Raw genomic sequence first — 27,594 nt, 5'->3', positions numbered from 1 at the left:
AATTATCTTTTTAGTTGTATTTGCAATCTTTGCTACATGGCCCTGAACTTCAACTTCCTATCTTCTAACATCCCTAGCCTCATCAGTTTCGTCTAGCATAATCCCACCAATATAATACAACATTGGATATCTAATCACACCAAAGTGAATGACTTTACATTTGATAACATTGACTGACACCCATTTTCCCATGCCCACAATTCCTGTCTGTTCAAATCATTCTGCAAGTACTGCATATCAGCAACATTCCTGATTACCCTACCTATCTTTGCATCATCAGCAAATAGCTGTATGTCGCTTGTCAAATCCTTCCCAATATTATTAATGTACAGATGGAATAACAGTGGACCAAGCGCTGATCCTTGTACACCACTGGTTATTATTTTTTTTTATTATTAATCTTTGTACTGGTTATGGGCAGTACTACTCTGGGCATCCAGACATCTCGTCCAGACTTGATATAGGCCTAAGCCTTTACAACTGTTTTACCCTATGCCTGTTCTAGTTATCATTGTAGTCATTTTCTGGTAGCAATGCTATGCCACCAGTGTGCCCTGTAGGACCCTCAAGGAAAGAACTTTTATATCCTTCTGCATAAGCCCAAGCTGTTTTAAGTCCTTATAGCTATCTGTGCTCCATACACCATGTAAAGAGATGTTGGCGCTGGTAAACCTCAGAGTTGCCCCATGCTCCTCCTGTATCTTACTAACTAGATCTTGGTTATTCTTATAATAGTTTACCATATTATTATGGGTATAGGCCAGTGGGTGCCCTGTTCCCACCACCTGGGCATCCACTACCCAAACGTCACCATCTCTTTTAATCACTAAGTCTGGCTTATGCAAACCCGTGGAGGTCCTATGATGTGGTTCCACCGCGGTTTCCTAACCTTAGTTCTTAAAGTGGTTGTTCAGAATGAGACATGACATCATGCCTCTGCATGCGGATCCTATGGGTGCAGAAGAAACACTGGGCTATATGAGATAATGTCTCACTGTATTGGCAGCCAGCCCTACAGTTTGAGTCGTCACTACCCCATCGAGCTGTGTGGGCTCGAGTGGGCAGGGCATAAATCCTCGTCCTGATAAGGTCAATATACTCGAACCCAGGGAGGAGTCTGGTGTCATCCCTTACCCAATCATGCTGGGGAGGCACCAGATATGACTCTTTTAAAGGAGCACCATCTACAGAACAGTGCAGCAGAGATGCTCATCTTGTTCTGTGGGTGCTGACTCAATTAAGATACCTTGATAATGGGACCAGCCTTTAGCCTGCCTAAAGTCTTCTTGTATTAATGGGCTATAGAAAGCCTCTCTGCAGATAGGGGAAGAAGATAGTTCTAACTTCACGATTCTGGACAGCCACATCGTTGGATCAGCCATCTAAGTGATAGAACCTCGAGCCTGCCGCCCTTCACACTCACATGGAAATATGCAGAAGGGATGTCAGGCGGCAGTTGGAGCCATGATCTCACGGCTGAATGGATAGCCCATTTGGGACAGTACCGAGATATATGTCCTGCCAAGCACCAACTTGTGGTAAAAGCGAGGTAGGAGGTTGTGGAAAGGAGAAACAGTCTTTGCTGGGGCTTGAGAGGAGCATTCCTCAAAGAAGCGATCCCATCTTCTAGGATAGAAGGGACGGAAGACCTTCCCTTTGGGGTGAACATGATACCAAGGTATCTCGACTCTTCCAGGATGGTCAAAGAATGCAATGGCCTCCCGTGCAGGGGAAAACTTTATAGTCTCGACCTTAAGCCTCTTGTCACGACCAGAGGGGACAAGAGCTAAAGAGCAGGAATTCTCTACATTAATAGAAAGGCCTCGAATAGAGAAAAAGTCAACTGCCTGGTCAAGGAGTTCCTGCAAGCCCACCTTAGGCTACAAGAATAAGATCGTCCACAAAGGCCATAGCATTAAAGGAAGACGCGTCTAGAGAGTAGCCTATATGGCTAGGAAGAGAGTGAAGAAACTCATCTATGACGCAGTTAAAGAAATGGGGAGATAGAGGATCACCCTAGCGAGCACCCCGCACTGCTGGAATAGATCCTGTAGTGATAGTGATTGAGCTACCCAAGTATAGCTCCATAACATAGGAAAGAAAGGGTTCTGGACATCCAGCAATAGACAGCGCTCGAAGGTATCCATTCCCTCTTGTCTAGTTCATTGTTATAGAATGTGAGCAAGTTGCTAAAACATGACCTTCCCTTAGTAAACCTATGTTGTTCATTGCAGAGTAGAGAGTCTGTCAACCCATTTCTGAGTGTGAGCCCTAACCAATTTTTCCAAAATCTTTACCACCACTCCTGAGATACTAATTAGTTGATAGTTGGATACGTCAATCTTTGCACCACCCTTGTGCAATGGAATTACCATACATTCCTTCCAATTCCTGTGGAATTTTTCCTGTTCTGAAACTCATATTAAACAGCCTGATCGAAGGAATGGCCAGTTCATCTGAACACTCTTTTAGCACATATGCTAATATCCCATCATTCCCTATTGCTGAATTCTTATTCAATTTGTGCAACAGCTATAATACCTCTACCTCATACAGCTGTGTTTCTTTATCCAGTGAAGAGGTAGCAGTGAGCTCAATGTTGCATACACCAGGGTGATAGTTTTTAACAAAATTGGCACTCATTAGCTGAACAACCTCTTCTGCATCTGCTACCCTCACACCATCTGGATTTAGAAGAGTTATTCTTTCATATTCATTCTTTCTTTTACTTGCAGCATATCAATAGAATTCTTGTGGGTGGTCTTTAGCACACAGAGCTAGATCTTTTCATACTCAGACTTCGCTTTCCATACAACAGTTGTGACTATTTTAGGCCTGCTGCTTATAATGTTCATAACAGACGTCATTTATTTTTATTTTTTTAACTGTGCAAGATAATTTCAGTACTTTTGAGCAAATGCTAAATTATGTCTACACTTTTTAATATGTATTTTGAATATATATATATATATATATGTATTCATGAGCATTGACTCGGTTACTGTGATACATTTAAAAAAGATATTTAATGACTAACAAACTGAGAATAAGTTAGAAAACTTTAATGATACAACTAGTTTCAGCTTATTATGGCCTTCATCAGGTATCTTTGTAGGTAGAAGAAACAATAATGAAAGACTGAAGATATTAAGAAAACTGAGAAGTACAGGTTAATTTTATAAGATAATTAAAAATAAAAAACGTTGTATTAAAATTCCAGCTGTTCTATTTACGTGCCATTGTTTATTGTATGTGTGGTAGTAGACTCTCCAGAATGCCAGTATTGAATAACAGTACTATGGCTCTCAGGGATGTTATAGATCAAATTACTGTTCAAATGTTCGGGATTAAGGACGATCTCCCTGGATTCCACTATCTTTCTTTCAAATTCATCCTTGCAACCGAAAATGTTTTCAAATCTATCCCAGGAAACTGAGTGACCTTGAAAATTATCACGAGGATTGTTAGAGAAGAGAACATGGCTGGATAAGGCACTAGTATTTGATCTTTTATAGGAGATGTCTCTTTTATGCTCCTCCATGCGTAGTTCAACAGATTTATTAGTTCGACCGTAATAAGGAACATTGCATCACATTACAGTATATACACCAGTATATTTTAGATTATGATGCTTATGTTTAGGATGGCTTATAAGAGATCTGATTTTTGGAAGAATGATGAATAACATCCTGATGTTGTACTTTTGAAGGACTTTTGCCAATTTTTGGGAGACTGAACTGATGTATGCGATTGAGATGTTACCTTTAAAATTGGTAGTTTCTGTATTGATGTGCTAGGAGGATCTATAAGAAATTTTTTAATTGTTCTTTTATGACACAGAGCTTGCTCTATTTTAAATGATCCAGATGAGCTTCAAAAAGAAATTAATCACCTCTCACATATTTTTGAACAAAATGGATATCATAAAAGAACAATCTATATATATATATAATATATATTTATATTATATATTTATAATTATACATTTATGCATTAAATATATATATAATATATATATATTCATTGCATATATATGCATTAAAAAAACTTGACCAAATGTTTTTTTTTTCTTTAAGTATAAATGCAAAACAAGTATTCTGCTGCCATTTTTTCATCATAATAATTTTTGTGCAATCAAATAGCAAGCTGAAAATCCTAAAATCCCTGAGTTTGAAAAGGTCACAACCTACAACCTGTCCACAAGCATCTTCCAGGAGAAAAGAAAAAGGATGATTGAGTTATTTATTTATTTATTAAATCCGTTCCGCAGTGTGATTCACACTACAGTTGGTTATAAAGCAAGGACACTAATCACCTAAATGATATTGGCAGCTGAAAATTGATGGAAAATGTAATCCAAAAGGCTGCATATATGATATATAGATGGGCACTGGTAGTGTTCGTATTAGTCAAATTGCAAAGTGTGGCATACCGAGAGAGAGAGAGAGTCTGTTGTGATTTAAAACATGTTCATAAAACAAGAAAATGGCTCAAGATGGAGCCATTCACCATATGTAACTTTTTACTAAGGTGGATACCTCCTGAAGCAGTTGTGACCTATATGTTTGTAGTGTGACATATGTTTTGTCATTGTATTGTTGCTGTTGTTTTGAAATGCATTCTTAACGCTTGAAACAGTAATGTCATCCAAGGAGCTATTTCTAAATTGCAACCCCACTCCTGCTTCCTGAGTATACTTAGCTCACTTATTATTTTTTTTTTCAACTTATGAGTTGGTTTTTATGAGATATCAGTTCCTTTTTTTTTTTAGACAAAGTAGGTTAAACATACTCAACATATAACTGGTTAAAATTAGTCACATGTCTGATCTCTCTCTCTATATATATATTCTTCTTCTTCTAAGTTTATAACATGGTCTTCTTCTTCATTTTCATCATGTTAAAATGCATGGAAATTATGAGGGAACTTTCACAACACAGGATTAACTATATTTCAAATTTTGTCAAAAATGGTTAAAATGATGCAACCTGTACAGGTGTAGGAGAAGGAATTGATCTCTTATTATTCCTTTCTTCATTTTGGTTCTATTTGAATTCCCCAGATGATCATAAGGGTTGGACTAGATAATCTGTAGAGGTTGTCCTGAAATAGAGCAACTTCAGTTGACTGCAACAATTAGTCTTTATCTCAACTATTCAAATTAAATTCCATATAGTTTCTTCCATAAGAAGTGTGGTGCATGTGCATTTGGCAGATGTGACATTCCATTCCAGAAATTTACTTCCATTCCAGGTTAAATGATGTGACCTGTACAGGTGTATTAGACTGAACTGATCTCCCATTATTTTTTTCATATTAGTTCTATTTAAATTCTACAGATGACATTAAGCAAACAAGTGCATAACAAGCTATATTCCAAATTTGACACTGAAAATGGTTGAATAATAGCTTGTAGAGGTTGCCCTGAAATACAGCGACCTCATCTGACTGCAACAACTAGTCTACAAATCTACATAATTTCTTCTAGAAGGGTGGTACATGTGCATTTGTCCTCCCTTGGCCAAAATTTCCTTGTCCCCTTTGTTGTTTTCATGCGAACCTTTACCACTCTCCTAGTTTCAATTAGTATTCTGACCATTTTGATTACAAATCTCTGAAGGTTGATTTCTGCAGTCTACCAAAACATTACGATCATCTTCCCTGAAGACTTTAGTGTTCATTAATTAAAATTGGCTTACCTTCTGTAACTTCATAGCTCAAGCCAGAAGAGATGTTGAAATATTTGCTGCTAGTAATAATCCATCACAAATTGTCTCCATCTATCGTAATCTTATCTCCATAAACTTATCTTAGCCAGCTTTCCCTCCAAATACATCATAATGTCAAATCTGTTCTTGATCACCTCACGATAACCTTATTCACATTTCCTTTTCTACAAATTAACCATCACTCAGCCAGTTGCAGTGCCCTCCCCTACCTCCAACATCTCTTCACTAAAACCAAATGGTATGACCATGATGATTTCTGTGTCTCTCCTTTCCATGATCTCATTATTCTTTTTGCTTTCATAATCCAAACACCTGTTAAGACCAAATATATGCCTCATAGCCTTAGTTACTCTAACCATAACCCTAAACAAAATATGCGATTGAATAACTGAAATTATCCTTCTTGGAAAGAAGTCTTTCCTTCCCTTCATCTCCCCATTTCACACAAAGCTCCTGACCACTCTCTGGTTCCTGGTTTTCCAACAAATGACAAAACAGTCCATGATAAAAGTTTAACATGTCTCAGATGGCTTAAGTCAAAAACCCTATCTTGCCCTGAGTCTACATTATAGATTGAAACAGCTGTAAAGAAAACCATCATTCAGATAGTCTTTGAAAGATCAAAATAAAGAAGACTTTCCTCCTTTTCACATGACATTTGAGCATTCTGTCCTTCAGTAAGGCTGTTGGGTACAATTCCTACTTTTAAGCTTCTCCATTACTCACATCAAGGTGGCGATATTGCCCAAAGGAAGTCATTTTGCCTCTTTACAAGGCCTTGATTATGACCTCACTTGGACTCTTGCATGCAGGTCTGGTCTTCTGGTTTCCGTGGTCATTCTGATACAGCGGAGAGAGAGAGAGAGAGAGAGAAAGTCCAAAGGAGAGTGTTAAAAATGATATCAGGATTGTGGAATACTAATTATGAAGACAGTAATGAGAAAGAAGGGTGATATAATTGAGGCTTACAAACTTCTGAAAAGGTTATACAGAATTGTAATAGATGGAATTTTTTATTTTATGAGGGTGTGGGGAAAGGACACAAGGGCATCTATGGAAGTTGAGAATGAATACTGTTAAGAAAGGGGGTTAGAGCTAAATTTTTCTCTCATAGAGTAGTGCGTGATTGGAAGAATGGATTGTCTTTGGATGTTGTGTGTGCAAGTAATGTGAATGAATTCAACAACAGGCATGACAGCTGGTGTGAATAGTATGGCCTCCCTCGATGAGTTCCTCACTCCCTATCTTAATAATAATAATAATAATGTAGAAGATAAATATAAGGAAGATGATAAAATTTTATGGATGCTATTGAAAAAGTTTAGAAATGGAGAAAATAGTACTGTAAAAGGAATCAGATGATATTGGTAATATGAAAACTGAAGGTAAAGATATTATAGATGTCTGGTGAGGCTAGGAATCTTGCAGTTTTGGGCAGGAAGTTGAAGTTAATTCTTTTGGAAAATTGCTTAGTGATAGAACAATGGTAGAACATATTTGAAAGGAATGCAATCAGAATGCATATCAATACTTGAGGTAGAAAATACCATCAAAAACCTGAAATGCAGAAAGGCTGCAAGATGTGATATTTGACCAGAAATGTTTAAATAATGTGGCATAAAATTTTGCCTTGGCTGTGCTGCATAATTCAATTAAAATGGACACAGGATCAAATTCCAAATGATTTGAATAGACCTCCCATAGTTCCTATCTACAAAAAATGAATAAAATTGAATGTGAGAATTACATTTCCAGAGGAATTTCCTTACCGAGTGCTTTATGCAAGTGATGTTGTACTCCTGAACAAATCCAGCATGAGTTTTCAGTGCCCTGATTAAATTCAATAACTCCTATAACCATTTGATATGAAAATCAGCAATGAAAGGAACAATAAAAGCTGTAAAAATACACACCTCACCAAAAATATCAGCTGTATTCTGAATAGGAAACCTCTAGAGGAGGTAAAACATTTCAATTATATTAGGCAAAATTTTTAGTGAAGATGGCAAACTAAATATGGAAATGGACAATAGTGTTAGCCCAGTTGGTATGGTAGGAAGTCATAAATAAATTTATATGGAATATGAGAAATTGGTCAGCATGCTAAACTAGCAGTACAAGACAGTGTTCAAACCAATTTTGAATCTGAGAGCTTTATTAGAAATACAACAGTTAATCAAAGACTGGTAACTACAGATATGAGATATTGTAGGGAAAAAAAAAAAAATTAGGGCATGAACAAATTTGGATCAATGTCAGAACCATATTAAAAATGAAGATCTTAGAAAGGAACTCGACATTGTTAGCATCCAAGAGTGTGTGAGCAAAGTCAGTCTAAGGTGATATGGTGATGGACACTTAAACAAAATGGTAGAAGAAAGGTTAGCAAAACAGGTATTTGATTCAAGGCTGATAGTGGAAGACTAAGATGTAGATGGATTCATGCAATGAATGTGCCGTAGGAGATTGAAATATAAGATCTAACAATATTTGGGTACTGAAAGATAACAGATCCTACTATACATCATTTGGTCGTATAACTGACATTATGGTAAAACTATTGCTACCATAGTTTTACTAGTAGCAATAGTTTTGTTGCATCAGTAGCATTGTGAATAGGTTGGCCAGATACCATGTGAATGAATGGATGCATTGTGACTTATTTGTTTGTTGCACACATATACATGCACTTGTACATTCATACTTTAATAAAGTTAAAAAGCTGTTCTTCAAAACATTCTGTAAAACACACATTAGGTTTTGTCAAAAAGAAACAGTAATCTTAATTATGAAGTAAATTCTACTAGAATTAAAATGCAGTTGAATTGCCATTGACCAACATTCTGTTTTAACTAACATGAAGAATTTGTGAACATTAATATATTTTTCTTATAAAATGCTGGGGATACTCTAGTATCCTTGCTCTTAGACAAGAGACAGAGTTGGAAATCGTTTCTGATCACTTGCTTCTTCCTTCAGCAATTTTTCTTCATTTCAATTTCTAAAACCTATTTACAATTATGTATTTAACTTGTACATATTCTGCTTGTGAAATATATTTTTATTACCTCATTATGTAGGCTTCTGTGGAGAAAGGACATATTAGAATCACTATTTTCAGGTATTAAACCACTCACAAAGAAGTTGAAAAGAACTTATGTTTTAATTCAAGTAGTTTCGTGAAAAAACTTTGTTTCACTTCATCAGGAAATAGCACAAATAAATTAAAAAAACTACAAACAAAGTAATAACAGTTAACATTTCTAGTGAAGAATATTTCAATGTTTAAACAATGGAAAGCATACTTTTGCTGTTTTGCTCGCTGCTGGTTTGTAAGTTACTGTATACTGCTGGTATAGATACAAGTGTGTCATGATAGATTAAGGAGGACCAGATTTGATGTAAAATCACACCTTGTTTTTTGTTACGCTGTAGAGGATATTCATAATTTCAGATGATTCTTTGAATGATGCGCTTGAGTAAAAGCAGTAATTAGTGTGGAGCATTTTAGTTTGTTGTCATTCTACTAAATGATTTGTATCTGTTGTATGTGCTGCCAGCCCTGATTTGTGCTTTCTTTCATTCTCAGCATCCTTCATGTATTCCGATCGACCTATTTCTTTAGATCTGCAAGTTTGTCTTAGGTAGTGTAGCCCACAACTGTAGATGATCTTGTAGACACCTGGTTTTTTAAGGGGCAGATGTGGTGGTTTAAGAGGTTTCAGATGACTGGGGATTTTGTTGATTGGGAAGAAAGTGATTTATATTTTTGATAATTCTATTTTTTCAACCATCGACTTTAATTCAATAATAAAATTAGACTGGGATATATTGGCCGAAGATTTTAATAGCACATTAGCTGACTAGTTTCACCAACTTGACTGTTAGCTTCATCTGTGCATACATAAGGTGATAAAAAACAGCTTAAAACAGGTCAAGAAAGAAACATAAACGAGTACTAAACGTTATACAAATTCAAAAGATGCATTACATCAAATGCATGGAGTGTGTGTGTGTGTGATGTCAAACATTGTGTTCTGACATCACACACACTTTTGAATGGATTACTATGGTAGCTTCTTTGAAGTTTTGGTTACGAAAGTCTTCCTCTAAATATGGCATAGAACACATGTCCCATTCAATGTTGTGATTGGTATTTGAGAAATGAAGGGCTAACCTGGAATTATCTTTTCTGTTATTATTGTCTCCAATGTTTTTTTTTTTTTTTTTTTTTTTCAAACTTCTGGAAGTCTAGAAGATTTGGCAAAGCAATCTTGCTCTTTCTTTTTGACTTCTCTGTGAGTGGTTTAATACCAGAAAATAATGATTCTGACATTTTTATTACATCAGTATAGACATGGCAAAATGCTCTAAAATGTTTGTTGAGTATGAATTGCTGATTTTTTGATGAAAATATAGGACTGTATAAATGTTTGTAGCGTTTTCTTTTCTTTCCCCATGTTGACAATTTGGTAACCCCCCTATCTCTGTCACACCTGTTTGTACTGATAAATCATGACCCTGCTATCATAAGATAAAAGCAGACTACTTGAAGGAATTTAACAAACCAGTGACACTAGTTAATTATTATAGGACTATCAAGAAAACCTGCACACCCACAATAGGATTCAAATCCAAAGCCTGTTGGTTGGACAGATATGCTAACCACATGCCTAGCCAGATAGGCTTCTTCAGGAAGTTAATATCTCACTGAACTTCACCATCAAGATCACACAATACGTAAATACCTACCTCTTCTTTCTCTCTTTATAAACATTCACAGCATCTACTGGTAGTCCATTTCCACGTACTTCTCACATGCAATGAAAAGAACCTGGACTTTGCATGCTTACTCAGTTTCCCTGACATGACTCTGCCCCCAAATTCTCCTCCCACTTGCCATGAGTTGTAAAATCTCACTGGTGTATATACCATAAAATCTCTTGAGAGAATATAGATCCTTAGAGAACTATATTCCCTAAATCTGTTCTCATATGCAGAATTCCATTGGGCAGATATCACCTTCGTTACTCTCCACTGGATCTTTTCAGTTGCTTCTTCATCTCCTCTGAACCCAGATGACCATAACATGTGGTGTTATCAAAGCCTTGTCCTATTGTAAAATATTATGTTAATTTAAATAAATGTCTGCAGCATTGTTAAATAACGCTAATTATTTAAACTTAACTTAACTTTTACTTTACTTTGCTCAAACTCACTATAAACTACTTTAAGATAAACCTCACAAGGTTAACAGTGACAAATTTCTGTCTCCCCCCCCCTTGCTATTAGATAAACTTTGTATTATAAGTAAATTTAATGTATGCAGTTCCCCACTCTCATGCAAATCAAATTAGAAAATTTATTTTTATTATCGACTGTGCCATCTAATTTGGGCCAATTTTGTTAGAAAGTTAGGGTGAGGAAAAACAGGAATTAATCACTAAATATATCCAAATTTTCTATATGCAAGTCGTGACTATTAGTATCTTATTATGCCTGCAGGTTCGCATTGTTTGGAGATAGTGCATTAGCCAAAAGAACAGATCAGGTAGTTACAAAACAAAAACATTTATTTTACTAGACAAGAAGTACATTTACACTAGAGAGATTTTGCAATTATCACATTTAACCCTTTTTCAAACAGGTAATGCAATCTGTATGACAAAACTCCCAATTACTGGATAAACTCATTAAACATAAACTATGTACATACTTGCACACAGCGTAAACAGATTAAATAAAATCCTTCTCTCAAATACTGACATAAATATAGCCAGGCTATATATCAGTTCTTAATAGAACAGCTCCATATATCAAACTAAGTGCACATTCAGTCTTAACAGACAAGTTCTCTAATAATATTCCCACAAAACTTTGTGACCTAGTTACCGCCTTAAATGCACACATTTTCTTGTAGGCACATTCATGAATCAGAGATACACTTTCTAAATAATCACAAAAATAATTGCCTACTTACATATTCACCATAAACAATGAGTCCAAAATACAGCATACTTCTTCAGGACTTTAGCTTCTTCTTTTGGTAAACTTCCTGGCTGCTTGGACATCACAGGTGGTTGCTAGTAGATCTTGTCTCTGTCGGACATTCAATATGGAATCAAGCATAGTTTCTGCTGGGCTTGCATGTAACTGCTGAGGAAATCAGTCTGCTGCAATCTTGAGATGAAAGTCCTACAACTTTTGACGGGAGAAAAGCCTTGGCGACGAGCAGAAGGAAGAGCCCTGATGACAACTTGAATCAAAAGCCCTGACGGTGAGCAGCCAAAATGCCCGACGACGACTGGAAAAAAAAAAGCCGTGAGCCTAGGGCCACAATCTCCTTTTATGCAAAATTGTCACCCTTTGTTCTCTATTGCTGTTTTTTCAGGATTAGCCTCTAGCGATGACATCAGTTCTGCCCGATCGGTCAACAACAGTTGACCTTGCAACTTTTAGTTGGTGTTTTGCCATCGCTAATCTGGCATAATCCTTACTTATGGCTTTACATATAGTCAATGTACATGCACTTTTAGTGACACTTTATTTTAGCACATTATATTTTAAATATTTCTAAATATTAAGAAAGAAAAATATGTAAAATCGATTACGAAAAATTAGCAAAGCAAAAATTTTTCTGCAAGAGATTTTACACTATCCTTTCCTAATTTACGCTCGTGTGTAGACTTATACATTTTACCGTGTAGGCATTTGGAACTGAAATCCTACAGAATAGGTTGGTTGCTCCTTATTCCTGGAGGTGTGCAATGTCTGTAAATGCATTTGTTCACTTGGCCAGTTTGTCTGTTCTGGGGGACGAAAACCCAACTTCCAGGTGAAAAAACCCCTTATCTTCGTAAGACCAGCTAATTGACCTTTTGTCGAAAGAGACCAGATTCCCCTTGCTGATGGGAATCAACAAAGCCTTGTAGAGAAGAAAAAGAATTTCCTTATTCTTATAATTATAACTTAATGTTTTCTTCAACATTGCAGTTATCCAATATGAGGATAACTCAAAATACCCCCCCCCCCCAAAAAAATGCACAACCTCACACTTAGCAACACTAAACTGACACTTTACTGTCATTTGTCCACAGAGCCAATCTGTTCACTTGATCCCACAAAGATTGTCTATTAGAAATGGCGCTTATCATCATTCTTAACTTTGCATCATTGGCAAATAATTGTATATTACTATCCAGATCAACCTCAATATCATTAATATACAAGTTAAACAACAATGGCCGTAGTTCAGAAAACTATTATACTTCATTGGTCATCTTCTTTTGGACTAAGCACCTCCACACATTAGTCTTTGATATCTCTCAGCCAGCTACTCTCCTATCTGTAAACACAAGCCTACACAGCACACCCAAGTTTGTGTGGAATTCTGTCAAGCAATATGGTAAAATTCAAAAGTATGGTAGTATGTCCATACTAGCTGTCCTGGTTGACTGATTGCTTTTAACGTACCCACTCTCCAACCAACAGTCTGCAAGTTTTAATCCTGTCATGGATATGGATGTTTGTGATTGTTCTTAGGTGAGAGATGAATTTCATTATTGGTATGAGATCACCTCCCTGCTTATTGGAGTCCTGAAGTGGCTTGAAAAAGTTCTGTGTTTCGTCTCTAGAGCAGGGATTCCAGATTATATAGAAAAATATAAATAAAATAAACAAAATTTTAAAAACATATGAAAAAACAGCCCAACCACAGTACAAATGTAGTACAGATTTAAGAGTAGGTAGTGTGACATAATAATAATATCCCTTTGCAGTCAGTCATTTCAAAACAAGACCTATCCTAAACAAAGCCTTGCTGTCCTCTATAAGAGAATTAAGGTGCTACTCCCTCTGGATGCAGATTCTAATAAGTCGATCACTCTAGCAATACTGATTGGTTTATGACTGACTGCTTTTGCCCTAGCTAATAATGAAATTATTCTTGCCATCTTCCATTCATTAGGAATTTTGCTTACATGAAACTCAAGCTGAATAACCATTCAGGGTCACTGATATTCTATTCAATCCCACTATCGTATTCAAATCAAACTTGCAAACAGCCTTAATATAATCAATTCATCCACTGCTATCCTTTTATCCAGTACTCAGACAATTATATCAAGCAATCCAGACAGTTAATGGGTCTGCTAGTGATGCATACTTTTCTAAGGTGATTGCTTTACAACTCAGCTGTTTCTAAACCAACTGACATTTTCCTGCCTTCAGCATTCACTTCAATGATCATTTTTTTCTTTTAATTTGCCACACACTGAAAAAAATTGGATTTTCCTTTTCCTGTAAGGTAACCTGCTTTTAATAGTTTGATTTTATCCTCCTCACCACTACAGGTGTCCCTTTCCTAATCTGCGTTTTATATTGTTCCTGGGTCTGATCGTCACCCTTTTCCTAGTGTTGGACCCACATTTTCTTTTTTTTTTTTATGCAGCTCTTGCTTCAAAGTCCTCTTCATTCATTTAATACCTATGCAATTTTTTCTCCTGACTCTAGGAATGAGGGCAGCTATAGATACATTCAGACATCACCCAACCACTTCCCAAGCATGGCTGATGCTTCTACTATGCAGCATTTAACACCAAGGCACTACTTCCAGCTTTCTTCTCAGTCTATCATAATTACGTTTTATATTTCAATATATATCTTTCTTTTTTTTTTTTAATTACAAGTTCTAACATGATTTGTCAACTCCCAAGTTAAAATCGAATAATTGCTGTCTCCAAATAGAGGCAAAACAGTTCACTTATATACAGATTCTCAGATACTATTAGTAGATCCAATATTCTTTGTTTTGCAAGTCCTTTTCATCATGTACTGCTTAAGGTAGTTATTCCTGAGTAACTCTAAATTTTCTTCCCATTCTCTTCATTCTGTACCCTCATAACTGAAATCATCTATAATTATAGTCCTACTTTATCCATAAGGTTTATCTCTCTATGTAATCCACAGTCCTTTTTCAGAAGAGCCTGGCCTGCAGCAGCATTCAACTATGTACTTTGTTCTGATAATCTCTAACACACCTCAAACCCACTGCCTGTGTTACTCATATATTACCACCATCAGTTGGTATCTGTGCTGTTTGGATTTAACTCCTCCAGTCATTAGCAGTACTCTCTGACTCTGTCTATCTTGCCTATATACAGTGTACTCATCACATTACATTACTGTAAAGATATCTTCTTCTTTTAGCAGTGATAAAAATTTATCACCTTTATCCTGATGCTTCTGGCATTATTGAACATGATAACTACCCAAAGCTGATGTATATTCAAGTAATAGCTCTTAAAACCTGACTGAAACATTAAAATAAGCAGTCAAGTTGATTCATCAACCAAATTCTTTATCTCACTGCTACAGTCTTTTTTAGCAACACCTGTCCTACCATTTTCAGATCATCTCCTTCCATGCTCTTTTTTTTTTTTTTTTTTTTTTTTTTTTTTTATATATCAATCTCACACAATGAGAAGTCTCAAGACCTATAACATGACAGGTGTTGTATGTGGGAAACAATTACAGAGTAATAAAATGGAATGTGTTAATATGTTTCTTGAAGAATTGGTGGTTGTATGCATTGAAAAAATGGTATAGAGAAGACTGTTACAAAGGACAGAGATATGTGAAATGAAAGAATAAGAAGTTGGTTCAGTGAGTCTGAAGCTGAATGGTAAATGAATGTTAAACCAGCAGCTCGTGCTCATATACATGAGAGGTTTAGTGGTGGCCATTATCATTCTCTCTCTCTCTTTCTCTCTCATAACAATCTCTGTTTCTTTCACCAGTGCATGTGTGGTGAAATGTCTGACACAGTACTCACTCTCTCATGAAGCCATTGTCATACCTAGTTTCCCTGAATATTCCTTCACTGACAACAATCTCTCTAAGCACGTAACACAAAATAATCCATTTAAGCATTGTTCATCCTGTAAGTAAAACCCTTTCTACCATCAGAAATACTTTATACATTAACATGTATGCCATTTATCAAGATGTAATACAATTTTATTTTTTCTTATTAATGTCTTTAATAATATGTGCTGTGAACATAATTCATTTTTCTGCATAAATCTTCTAAAGTTTTGCTTTCAAAAATTTCTCAAATTTTACACCTAATATATATATATATATATATATATATATATATATATATAAGTTTCTTTGTTTATTCAGGGTAGAGTTCCTCGTTTGGTTAAGCCTTCTCCTGATTTACCATGTACAATGCCTCTAGATCATCAAAAAATGTGCAAGCGGTTTCCACCTGCTAGAGGAGCAAACAAAAGAGGACCACATCTTCATCCATCGAAAATGGTAAGTTTTGACTGAATTATCATGAATATTTGATTGCTCAGCTTGCAAACCAGACAAACTACTTATACAATAATGATATCTGTCAATAATATTTGGAATAAGTGAGATTACTTGATTTCCAATTATATATTTGGTTTAATCCTTTATCCAAGTGTAAGCAAACAGAGTTTGTACCTGAAGCATTTTCAGGACTGGGGCAACTCATGGTAAAGGTGGTATAAGTTCTGATCACTTGCCTTAGTATCCCATAACCACCTCTAAGATACTGATTGGTCAATAATTTGATACATCAGTCTTTGCACCACTCTTGTGCAATGGGATTACCATACATTCTTTTCACTTTTGAGGAATCATTCCTGTTCTGAGACTCATATTATATAGCCTAGTTAAAGGAATAGCCAGTTCAGCTAAGCACTCTTTTAGCACCCATGCTGATATCTCATTCACCCCTATTGCTGAATTTTTATTCAATTTGTGCAACAGTTCTATTACCTCCTCCTCATACACGTGAGTTTCTTCATCCAGTGAAGAGGTAGCAGTGAGCTCAATGTTGCATACAGCATACACCATACCATTTTAGAAAAATGGGCACTCATTAGTTGAGCAAAGTCTTCTCCATCATTCACCCTCTCACTATTTGCATTCAGTAAAGTTATTCTTTCCTGTTCATTCTTTCTTTACTTGCAGTATATCGATAGAATTCTTTAGCTTACAGAGCCAGTTTATTTTCATACTCAGGCTTAGCTTTCCGTACAACAGTTGTGAATCTTCTGGCCTGCCGCTTATAATTTTCATAATATCATCCTTATGCACATGGTCTTCCTTCCACATAATCTTTTTCTTATGAATCTCTTGCTTGATAAAATTACATATCCATTTGACTCCTACCCTATTTATTCTTCGAACTTTCAGGACATATTCTGATATTGTGTCATTTAATTATTTTTTGAAATGCTTCTCATGCACTGTTTATGTTCTTCCCATCCAGCAATGGATACCATTGTGCTGAACTCAGTATACTCCTTAGTTGGTCATAATTTTCTGCTTTGTAGTTCAACATGTAACCTTTCCTAAATGGAACATTCATAAACTTAGCCACCTCCCAAGTGAGTACTTCATGATCACTGTCACCAACCAGAGACAAAATAATTATGTCTTTAACTGAAACACCCTCTGACACTATAATCAAATCTAACACTCTTTGACTTTGAGTTCATTCTGTCATAGGCTGCTTGAGAAAGTTGTTTTGCAACAGCTCAATAAATTCAGTTTTATTATTCTCATGATATTTTACTGCTATTGAATCAGTGTTTGGATAATTAAAGTCCCCATTATGATTACTCTTTTCATGCCCATTGTCTTTATTTGGTGATATATTTCTTCATCACTAGCATGTTATCCACCAAGTCTTTAACAACACTCCACTATGTATTTGATCTTGTTAGATTCCACCTCACACCAGATGGCTTCAAACTCACTGCCACATGAAAAACTGTTACTAGTATTACAATCATAGGTCTCATCTCTAGCTGCTTGCTAATGATATCAGATGTCTTGAAATGATTAGCAAGCAGCATGCCACCTCCTCTCCTCTCCTGTCTATCCTTCCCAAAAATTCTGTACACTTTATGCTCGATAACAGTTAGTATGTCTGATTCTGATAGCCAGGTCTCACTAATGACTAAAATGTGAGGTCCCAACATATTGACCAAGACAACAAACTTTACCCCTTTGTTTCTGATACACCTAGCATTCATGTACAACATAATAAGCTAGATTTTTATGCATTTCGCCTATTATTATTATTATTATTTATTTGCCGGCAAAGGTTGGTCGATTGGTAGAGCCTCTGCTACTAATGGCTCAGTTAAGTAAGTTCGAGCACGGTTAGTAGTTAGAAGGGGGGGGGGGGGCAATTGTTTGATGCTGTTGGCACACTCTCCCTCGATGAGTCTTTGGACTCCCTGGAGGTGTCTAATAATAATAATAATAATAATAATACCTGCATGTTCTTTTGTATATTCATGTCTATTCATGTCAATATTATTAACTCTGCTTTTTTCTTAAATTTTCCATAACATTTTGAACATTTCTGGTGATTTGTGATTCATTCAGTAATGAAGAAAAATTCCTTTACTACTGTCATCCACAGTGAGATCATAAGCACAAATATGTCCCATTTTGAAATTTATCATATTGCTATACTCGAACTTTATCTGATTCATTTCCATGATCACTATTGCCTGAATAAATCATCTTATATTTATTATTTGAAATATTCCACTCGAAAGTGTTCAATTAGGTGAGACTTGATTGAACAAATGGTAGAACCAATATAACAGGTATTGCAGCCTGATTCTTGGCAGTTGAATTTGTAAACCACATTATGGCATAGTAGCATGTCAGCCTGTGTTATTGCGGTTCTATGTTTTAGTAAATTTTGTATTTTGTTATTTATGCTGAAGACAGTTCTGTAATTTGAATATTTGCATATTAGTTTTATGGCTTTATAGATGTTTTGGACATGTGGGGCTGAGTGAATAGCATAGTCTATAAGTTTCTTGGGGTATTGTTGAGAATTGCAGATATCTTTCAGGCAAAAGATATCTTCAATTATATATCTTTAAAGCAGGTAATTTCCTGCTTTAAGCATTGTCTGAGGATGAATATTTGTAAGCATTAATGAATTGTGTTAAAATGACAGATTTTTTGACACAGTAAGGGTGATAGGAGATGAAATGCGAATAATTTCCAGTGTTTGTAGATTTGTGGTATACTTTGGTTCTGATGTTTGGAGATTTTGGGTAGGAATTATTTTACTATTTATGATATTGTTTATCTTTTTAAAAAAACACCTCTTTGTTGGGATCACTTTCTAGTTTAGTTTGGGCTTCAATGATGTATTCTTTTCTAGGGAATTTTTTTTCCCCCCCTGGAGTTAAATTCAAGAATTTATGGTTTTATTTTCTTTGTATTTAATAGAGAATTTTAATCTGGAACTAAAGGTGTTTAATGAATGCACTAACTGTCATATGGCATCTGCATTACCAATGCAGGGTACATCATGCACATATCTATCATAATAAGTGATGTCAATCGGTAGAGAGGGGGAATAAGAATTGTGTTTCTATATGGGCAAGAAAAAGTTTAGTGAGTATACTGCTAATGTTCTGGCCCCATGGGAAGACAAACACTTTGTTCATAAAATTGGTCATTGTATTTAAAGTGATTTGCTGAAATTATTATTATTATTATTATTATTATTATTATTATTCAGGCCTCCTCCATAGAGTCAAAAGACTCACCGTGAGAGGTCCTTCCTAAGAAACACAAAGTCTACCATACCACTCCTTAAACTCATTGACCGTTCTCGCTCTCACCACTCCATCAGGCAATGCATTCCATGGTTCAACCACCCTCCATGCAAAGAAACCACTCCTTACCCTCTTGCTTACCGATTCCTTTCCTAACTTCCGGGTATTAGAAAGAGAATATCTGTAGGAGATCATTTCAATGTTTGTATATAGTGATGAATCATCTAACGAAGAAAGAATATTATTGGGAATGATAGTTTGCTTGATATGTTGGAAGAGTTGATGAGTATTTTTTATCATATATTTTGAATATTTTAAAGGTTTGAGTAGGAGTGCAGTAAATTTAGATAAGGGAGCTAATGTGGTATAGGTTAATTATTTTACTATTTATCATATTGTTTATCTTTTTGAAAAACACCTCTTTGTTGGGATCACTTTCTAGTTTAGTCTGGGCTTCAATGGTGTATGCTTGTATGAAATTATGTTACATATGGGATAGCCTGGTTTATGTATCTTAACTTGTACAAACACAGTGGGCAAATAGTTTGTACAAGGATTAATTTTTTTTAGCAGTATATTTATCTTAAGTTAAGGGGATAATAAATCCCTCCTTATTTTAAAGCCGGATACGAAACTCGGAGATCGAAATCTATCGAAATCTAAGAGTTTCATGCCGAAGAACTATCGGCGAGTTCAACGTAAGTCATCACTTGGGTAGTACAACACTATGGCAACTCGTGTCAAAGGTGGAGCAAGCTCCGTCACTATCCTTAATATTTTCTCATAATGTAAAATGCAGCTCCTAGGAGATGTATTACTGTTTTACATTATGAGGAGAGGTCACTACCCAGACCAGTTTTGACCTTTATTGAGGTCTCATCAGTGAGTAGGTAGACCTGGAATACCAAGGTTAAGTGAACCGAACTTACATATATCCCTACTTAAAAGGTCGAAACCGGTCTGGGTAGTGACCTCTCCTCATAATGTTAAACAGTAATACATCTCCTAGGAGCTGCGTTTTACATTATGAGAAAATATTAAGGATAGTGATGGAGCTTGCTCCACCTTTGACACGAGATGCCATAGTGTTGTACTACCCAAGTGATGACTTACACTTGGACTCACGGATAGTTCTTCGGCACAAAACTCTTAGATTTCAATAGATTTCGATCTCCGAGTTTCGTGTCCGGGTTTAAAATAATGAGGGATTTATTATCCCCCTTAACTTAATTTACGCCGCCGGAAAAATCGTAGTATATTTATCTGATTTGTGTTCTTCCTTGAGTTAGTGTTAACATTTTTCAATTTGTTTTATAATGTTAAGAGTGGAGCCTTCAGAGATTGTTTTGTAAGTGTTTGGATCATTGACAATGTCAAGAATTTTATTATGATAATCTGTTTTGTTTATTATTACAGTAACATCTCCTTTATCAGCCATGCTAATAATGATGTCAGGGTTATTTTTAAATTTCTTTATAGCATTTGAAAGTCATGGTGGGAGATTTTGGGTAGAACTTATTTTACTACTTATGATATGGTTTATCTTTTTGAAAAGCATGACTTTGTTGGTATCACTTTCTAGTTTAGTTTGGGCTTCAGTGATGTATTCTTTTCTAGGGAAAGTTTTTGGTTGATAGCAAAATTTAGATCTTTATTTATTTACTACTACTGTTTCATATAGCGACAGCATTACGTTAGATAAATTTATAAATGAACTAAAGGCATTATGTTTACTTTCTTTGGACACAGAGAAAGTGACGGTAGGGGAAGGAAGGTAGGATGTGCTAGTTTGTGTTGATGAGTTTGTAAGACTTTTCCATTTTTGATTATGACATTCTTCTATTATGTAGGAAACACTATTAATTAATGATTGTAATTTATTGGAGAAATTTTTCCATTCTTTGTGGCTCTGGAAGATATATTAGCTGATTTTTATTCCTATGGATATAGTTATGTTTCAGTTTTTACATTTTATCTATAGGTAAGTAATTGTTTTGTGAGAGAGAGAGATTGAGGTATGAAGCAAATTTTCTTATTATCATGGATTTATTAACCTGTACTTTTGCAAATTTTGTTGACATGATGGAAAAAGCATTTCTTTAAAAATTGCATATGTTGTTTTTGCTTGTTAATATTTAAAATCGTGTTGGCATAGTGAAGTTTGTATTGATTGATGCAAGTAACCTTTCTTTCATTCTATTTACAATATTCTTGTAACTCCTGATGTTTAACAGTGGAGGATTATTATATTTAAACAAAAATACTGATTAAAACATGTGCTGATTATTGCTCCTGTCTGATAATTGGAAACATACAATCTTTCCTTAAGGTTTAATGACAGCTTTCTGCCATTTACTTCTGAGAATAGTTACTTGCCATGGAAACTCGAGTTATATTATTGTGTGGAGGTTGTTTATTATTATTATTATTGCACTGGCACCTAAATGGAGTCCTAAAACTCATCATTGAAACCTTCAACAGACAAAGTATTCATAACTGACTCCAGCAATCCATTCATTCATTCACCACTCTCCAAGCAAAAAATCTAGTCCTCATGCTCTTGCTAACAACACTGTTACCCAGCTTCCAGTGATGACCTCTGCCCCCCCCCCCCCCCCCCTAGCCAAGTGCTTAAACATTTTCTCTGCATCAATCCTATAAACGCTATTAAGTAACTTAAATGTCCCCCCCCCCCTTTTTTTTTTTCTTTGGCTATCAACCAATATTTGCAATCCATAAAACCTCAATAACCTCAACCTATCCTCATAGGAAACATTCCACAGACCACTCACCATCTTGGTCACTCATTTCTGGATCCTCTCCACCATTCCTCATCTCCAAGAAACCCAGATGTGGTCGTATCTAGGCTTTATAAAGGGGAATAATAACTCCCTTATATCTTCTTGTTAGTTTGTTCTTCGATAACCAAGTAAACCTATAAGCTATCCAGGCTTATTTAACAATATGCCCTCTAAACTTCAGCTCTCTCTCTATCCACTACTACTACTACTACTATCCCTAAATTTATGGCTTCATCAATTCCCTGGAGTACAGTTTTCTCTCAATGTGATACATAATTTGTAATCTTTGTAACTCAAGATGCATAACTTGACACTTTTCCACAACAACAACCATTGTTTTGCCCATACTGTCAGCCTATTTAAATTATCCTGCAAGCTCTCTACATCACCTTAATTAACTATTACCTTACCCAACTTTACATCATCAGCAAACAACTTAATATCTCCCTTCAAATTATTTCTTATATCGTTTATTTACAAATTAAACAGCAATAGTCCAAGCACACATCCCTGCAGCACACCACTAGTCACCTGCTTTCTCCTGAATTCTGCTCCTCCATATACTACTTTTTTGCCATCTGTCCATCAGTCACCCATTTATCCGTATTACCAGTTTCCTATCCAACCCCATTTCTTGCAGTTTGCATAACAGTTCCATGTGGTATCTTGTCAGATGGCTTTGTAAAATCCCCAGCAGTATCATCGTGTAGCCATTCTCTTTTATCTAACTCATTTGTCACTCTATTATAAAATGTTAGTAGATTACTAAATCATGACTGATCCTTCACAGAGTTGTGCTGCCCCTCATAGAGTGTCATATTTTTATCCGCCTATTTCTGAATTCTCTTTTTGAATACCTTTTCTAGTTCTTTTACCACTATACCTGAGATACTGATTGGTCTATAATTTACTGCCACTAACCTAGATTCTCCTTTATGCAAAGAAATGATTTTGTCCTCATTCTACTCTCTCAGGACTTTGCCAGAAATGAGACTTAAATTAAACTGCCTTGTCAAAGGCATTGCCAGTTTCTCTGCACATTTTCATAAAACATGAGCCAATATCCCATCCAATCTCACAGCTGTATTTGCATTCAGATTCTGTAATATGCAATATACCTTCAACCTCTGTTCTCACATCAGTCCCTGTCACCTCTGTCATAACAATATCTTCACTTGGATGATATACCCTTGCAAAATGATCTTAGCTGCAATTCATCTACTATCATCAGCAGTACCCCATCCCCTGTCCTGTCTACTCTATCCTCCCTGAAAATACTAAATCCTTCACATTCTATTCTGTAACTTTATCATCTACAGTAATCCAAGTCTCACTAATGCCTATAACTTTTGGCTAAAACCAATGCTAAAAATTCCTTGCTCTTGTTCCTGATACTTCTCACATTAGTATACAGAAACTGCAGCATCCCTTTAGGCCTCCATTACCTTTACCTCCTGAATTGTGACCACCTTATTCAATAGTTTTGCTTGAGAGACTAGATGCCGTACTTGTTAGTCATTCTCACACTCATTTGCTTCATGGGTTCCTTCACATACATTTGTCTGCATCTGCCCTAATTTCTTTAGTTTTCCTAACTTTGCACTTCCACACCCATAGTGAACAAAACTCTATCTAGACATCTAACTCCAAAATTGATTGTTGCTATAGGCCAGGGATTATGTGAAAGACATGCATCAGCATTGTACAAATCTTTATGCCCATTAAACACAGGCCATAGGTCCACAAACTACATCATTCCTTCTGCACAACAGGTATATATTGATTCATTAGCTATCATCGCTGTCCTTCTCTGTTTGCCTCTATCATAGCTTGGCAAAAGACTTACAAACTTCACCTTTTCACTCTTCTTTTTTGCTTCTTCCACACTCTTAGTGAACAAAGCTTTCTAGACACCTAACTCCAAATCCACTGAAGTGCAATCCATCAGTATTGTACAAATCTTTATGCCATCAGACTCAGGCCATAGGTCTAAAAACTCTATATCATTCCTTCTGCATAACATGCATATCGATTCATCAAACTATCATCATCATCATCATCCTTCTCAGTTCACCTCTATCATAGTGCAGCAACAGACTTACAAACTTCACCCTCTCACTCTTTTTTTTTTTTGCTTTTTCCAATAACTCTCACATCTTTCTTCATAGAATACTTCTCATGTCATCGATTCCAGTCAAAACAATCAATTATTTTGCCTTCCTTATCTGCATTCTAACAGATTACTGATGTGATTAATCAACATTAGTTTATTATTAATAATACTTAATTAATTCTGCAACTTGCAGAAAAGCACAATGCAGATATCATTTTCTCTGAGTGGCTTAAAAACTATTTTAGACCAACAGCAACGAAAACCATAGGAGATTCCTATTTGTGACAGTTATCACTAAACAATTAATGCATTAATTATTCAACTGTAACTAAATGCACATGTGTGTGTGTGTTTTGGGGGGGGGGGGGAGTTTTAAGTCATGTTCAATTCGATTGCAACTAATTAAAATGCACATTAACTATATGATTGATTCTTTCCTAAACACATTAAGTTTTATAATGATGAATTAGTTTATGCAGTTGTGACTTGAATAGGTCTGTATTGTCATAATTGTGTGTTTTCCATGTAATAATACTAATAAATAACTATATCCTTGATTTTTAAAATAAAAAAAATCAAATTCAAATTGATTTTTGATGGACTGTTTTTCTGGTTTCTTTATTATAGTATAAGTATGCCATATTGTTTCAGATAGTATTTTTTGGCTGAAAATATACTACGCTAAAAAAGGAAGGTAACTTTTTGCTTAAACATTGCTGGTGACAAAAATATTAATGCTCTCTGTTATCTTATTTAATTTTTGAATTATTGTTTATTTTCTTCTAGCCTCCAAGTAAAGATTCAATTGCCAAGAAACTTGGAGAAAAGCACAATGCTGATATCATTATGTCTCTGAGTGGCCTAAAAACTCTTTTAGACTATCAACGAGAAAAAACATGGGAGATTCCTGTATTTGTGACAGTTATCTCTAAACAAGATGGTAATAGTTGCTTTGATTATTCATTTTCATTGTAGCTAATTTAGAATCTTTGTTCCTGAAAAGTGGTCTTAAAACATACAATCAACTTTTACTATAGAGAATGTGTAAGGACCTACAGGTATAGTTTGTGATATTCAGTTTCCTTTAGAATAGCACTGTCTGTAGGGATTTGATAATAAACTACTGACTTTTCAGTTTTCTTTTTAGTATCCAAGTTTTTGGTTATACAATTTCTCTGCTGAAAAATAATTCTAAATCTAAAATGTTTATTATAGGTGTGTCTGACAACAGTGCATAAATCCTTGTCAGATTCCCTTTGTACTTGTATTCATCTTAATATATGAATCTTCTGGTGTAGGATTTTCACCGGAAAATTATATTTCACCAAAGATGAAATTTAGAATCAGCCTTCTTATAGTGTCAAAAAAAAAAGTTACTATAATGAATATGCATCATCTCATCTTCCTTTTCCCTCTTTTACCTTGTGGTGTCGAGGGTTTATTAATCATCGGACCTCAAACCGTTCTCAGCATAAGGTGGTCAGCCCTATGTCCCAGTGTATCCTATGTCCGTAATGTTGAGTTCTCAAGGCTGGTTTTGTTAAAATAACCTTTATTGGAGTCTCAACAGTGGTAGTCAGACCAAGGAAGATACCAAGGTTAAATTAATCAGAAGTCATAAATTTCTCATATATGACTATCAGATCTGATATCTGATTGGGTGATCTTTTTCTGATATGATCTCATTTTGGTAACTCATTGAGACTGTGATTCATTTTATCTTATCTTCAGTGACTTTTGGTTCAAGATCTCTCTCTCTCTCTGGAGGTAAGCACTTGCTAATTACTAGATTTACTCTGTTTCCCTTTTCTTTTTTATTTTATTTCTTCTCTTAACTTCAAATTTGCGATTGCTTTATGAAACTTAAATGGACCTTCCCTAGTGGGAAAGCCTAGAATTCAAGCAAGCAAGCATTTTGCACAATTCAGAAATTTTATGAATTCTTGCAAATGAAATGGCCCAATCAACTGCAGTTTGGGCTACTTCCAGGAACACCTTGATTATAGGACCCACGTACTACAGTGTTGCAAGATTCCTGATGTCCCTGACATAGTGATACTACAAAATATTGTGCATCAATACCAAATAAAATGGATGACCTCATTCTGACCACAACCATAGTTTTTACTCCAACTGGACTCACAGCATGAAAATATCCAGATTGGATCTTGACTGTCAACTGGATAAAATGAATGATTTCTCTATTGAATCTAATGATTTGAATCTGTTGGCCCAGTTCAAACCATTGACTCAAAAGAAAAAGTTGACTCAATGTTGAACTTGGAAAACTAGATAGCAGCTGTATTAACAGGTGTCACTGCAGATGTACTACTCATAAACTCTGACCAACTTCTGGATGACATTAAAAACCTGATCCATGACCAATACCATAGAATTCTGGCCTCAGAACACTACTGCTATACAGGACTACAAAGGAGGTTCAATATGGGCTTTAAAACTATTGAAATCAACAGTGGGCTACAAAACTTCAGTCCTTCAGAGGACTAGATACTAGAAAATGATCAAAGCTCTGTACACAGACTACTTATAAACTTCTCCCACCAATTTATGGTTAACCTGGTCTGGTTTACCTGACATAGACAAAGTTGAAGCTTTTGCCAACAGCAGAGAAAAGCAGTATAATCTGTGCTACACTCATGCAGATCTAGATTTCATCAGTAAAGTACACATCTAGGTATATTGTTTGCTAAAATCCACAGAATACATAAACCCCATCCAACCAACCAACATACCCTGCTGAGGTACATGAAATCATCACTAAACTTAAATACAGGTAGTCCTCGACTTTGACAGGGTTACGTTCCAACCTCTTCATCGTAAGTCGAGGACTTACGACGAAGAGGTTGGATTTAATTTGAGTTAATTCTTGATTTGTTTGATTTCTGTTATAATATTTTCATAAATTAGGTTTCTATATAACTTAAAATGCTTACATAAACATTTATAAATTATTTATTAGCACATACAAATACAAAAATATAAAATTAAGAAAGAAAAATTTAAGAAAAAAATACATAAACACATATCAAAAATGGTGCACTTACTTTAATTTGAAATCCCTTTAAATATTAGTTAACATAAACAAAAAAACTTATTAACAGTGTCTAATTAAACAGGTGAGTAACTGTCACTTATTTGGACAATATGGTTTATTCTCATGATCGGGAGTATCTTTTTTAATCAGAAAATTGGTTAATGTTGTCTGTTGGGCTTTTTCTCTTCATATATTTTGCGATAACATCTGACTGCTTCTCGAATTTGCTTTTCGACTTTGGCGAAGCGATCAATGTCTT

At 35.5% G+C, this 27,594-nt stretch overlaps 1 protein-coding gene across 1 annotated transcript in view; it reads left to right on the top strand.

Moving 5' to 3' along the window:
- Window positions 1-27,594, top strand: part of LOC150105519 (little elongation complex subunit 2-like) — a 294,381-nt gene that overhangs the window by 128,889 nt on the left and 137,898 nt on the right. The window contains exons 6-7 of the mRNA XM_090394868.1: window positions 15,915-16,052; window positions 25,067-25,220. Of these exons, the coding sequence (XP_090250994.1) occupies window positions 15,915-16,052; window positions 25,067-25,220 (292 nt within the window). The remainder of the gene's footprint in view (window positions 1-15,914; window positions 16,053-25,066; window positions 25,221-27,594) is intronic.

The sequence above is a fragment of the Typopeltis vanoorti genome, chromosome 6 (genome assembly GCF_054136105.1).
Source record: "Typopeltis vanoorti isolate ZY-2024b chromosome 6, IOZ_Tvanoo_1.0, whole genome shotgun sequence".
NCBI classification, from domain to species: domain Eukaryota; kingdom Metazoa; phylum Arthropoda; class Arachnida; order Uropygi; family Thelyphonidae; genus Typopeltis; species Typopeltis vanoorti.
The sequence above is the reverse complement of the archived record's forward strand: the minus strand, read 5'-3'. Positions and strand labels throughout refer to the sequence as shown.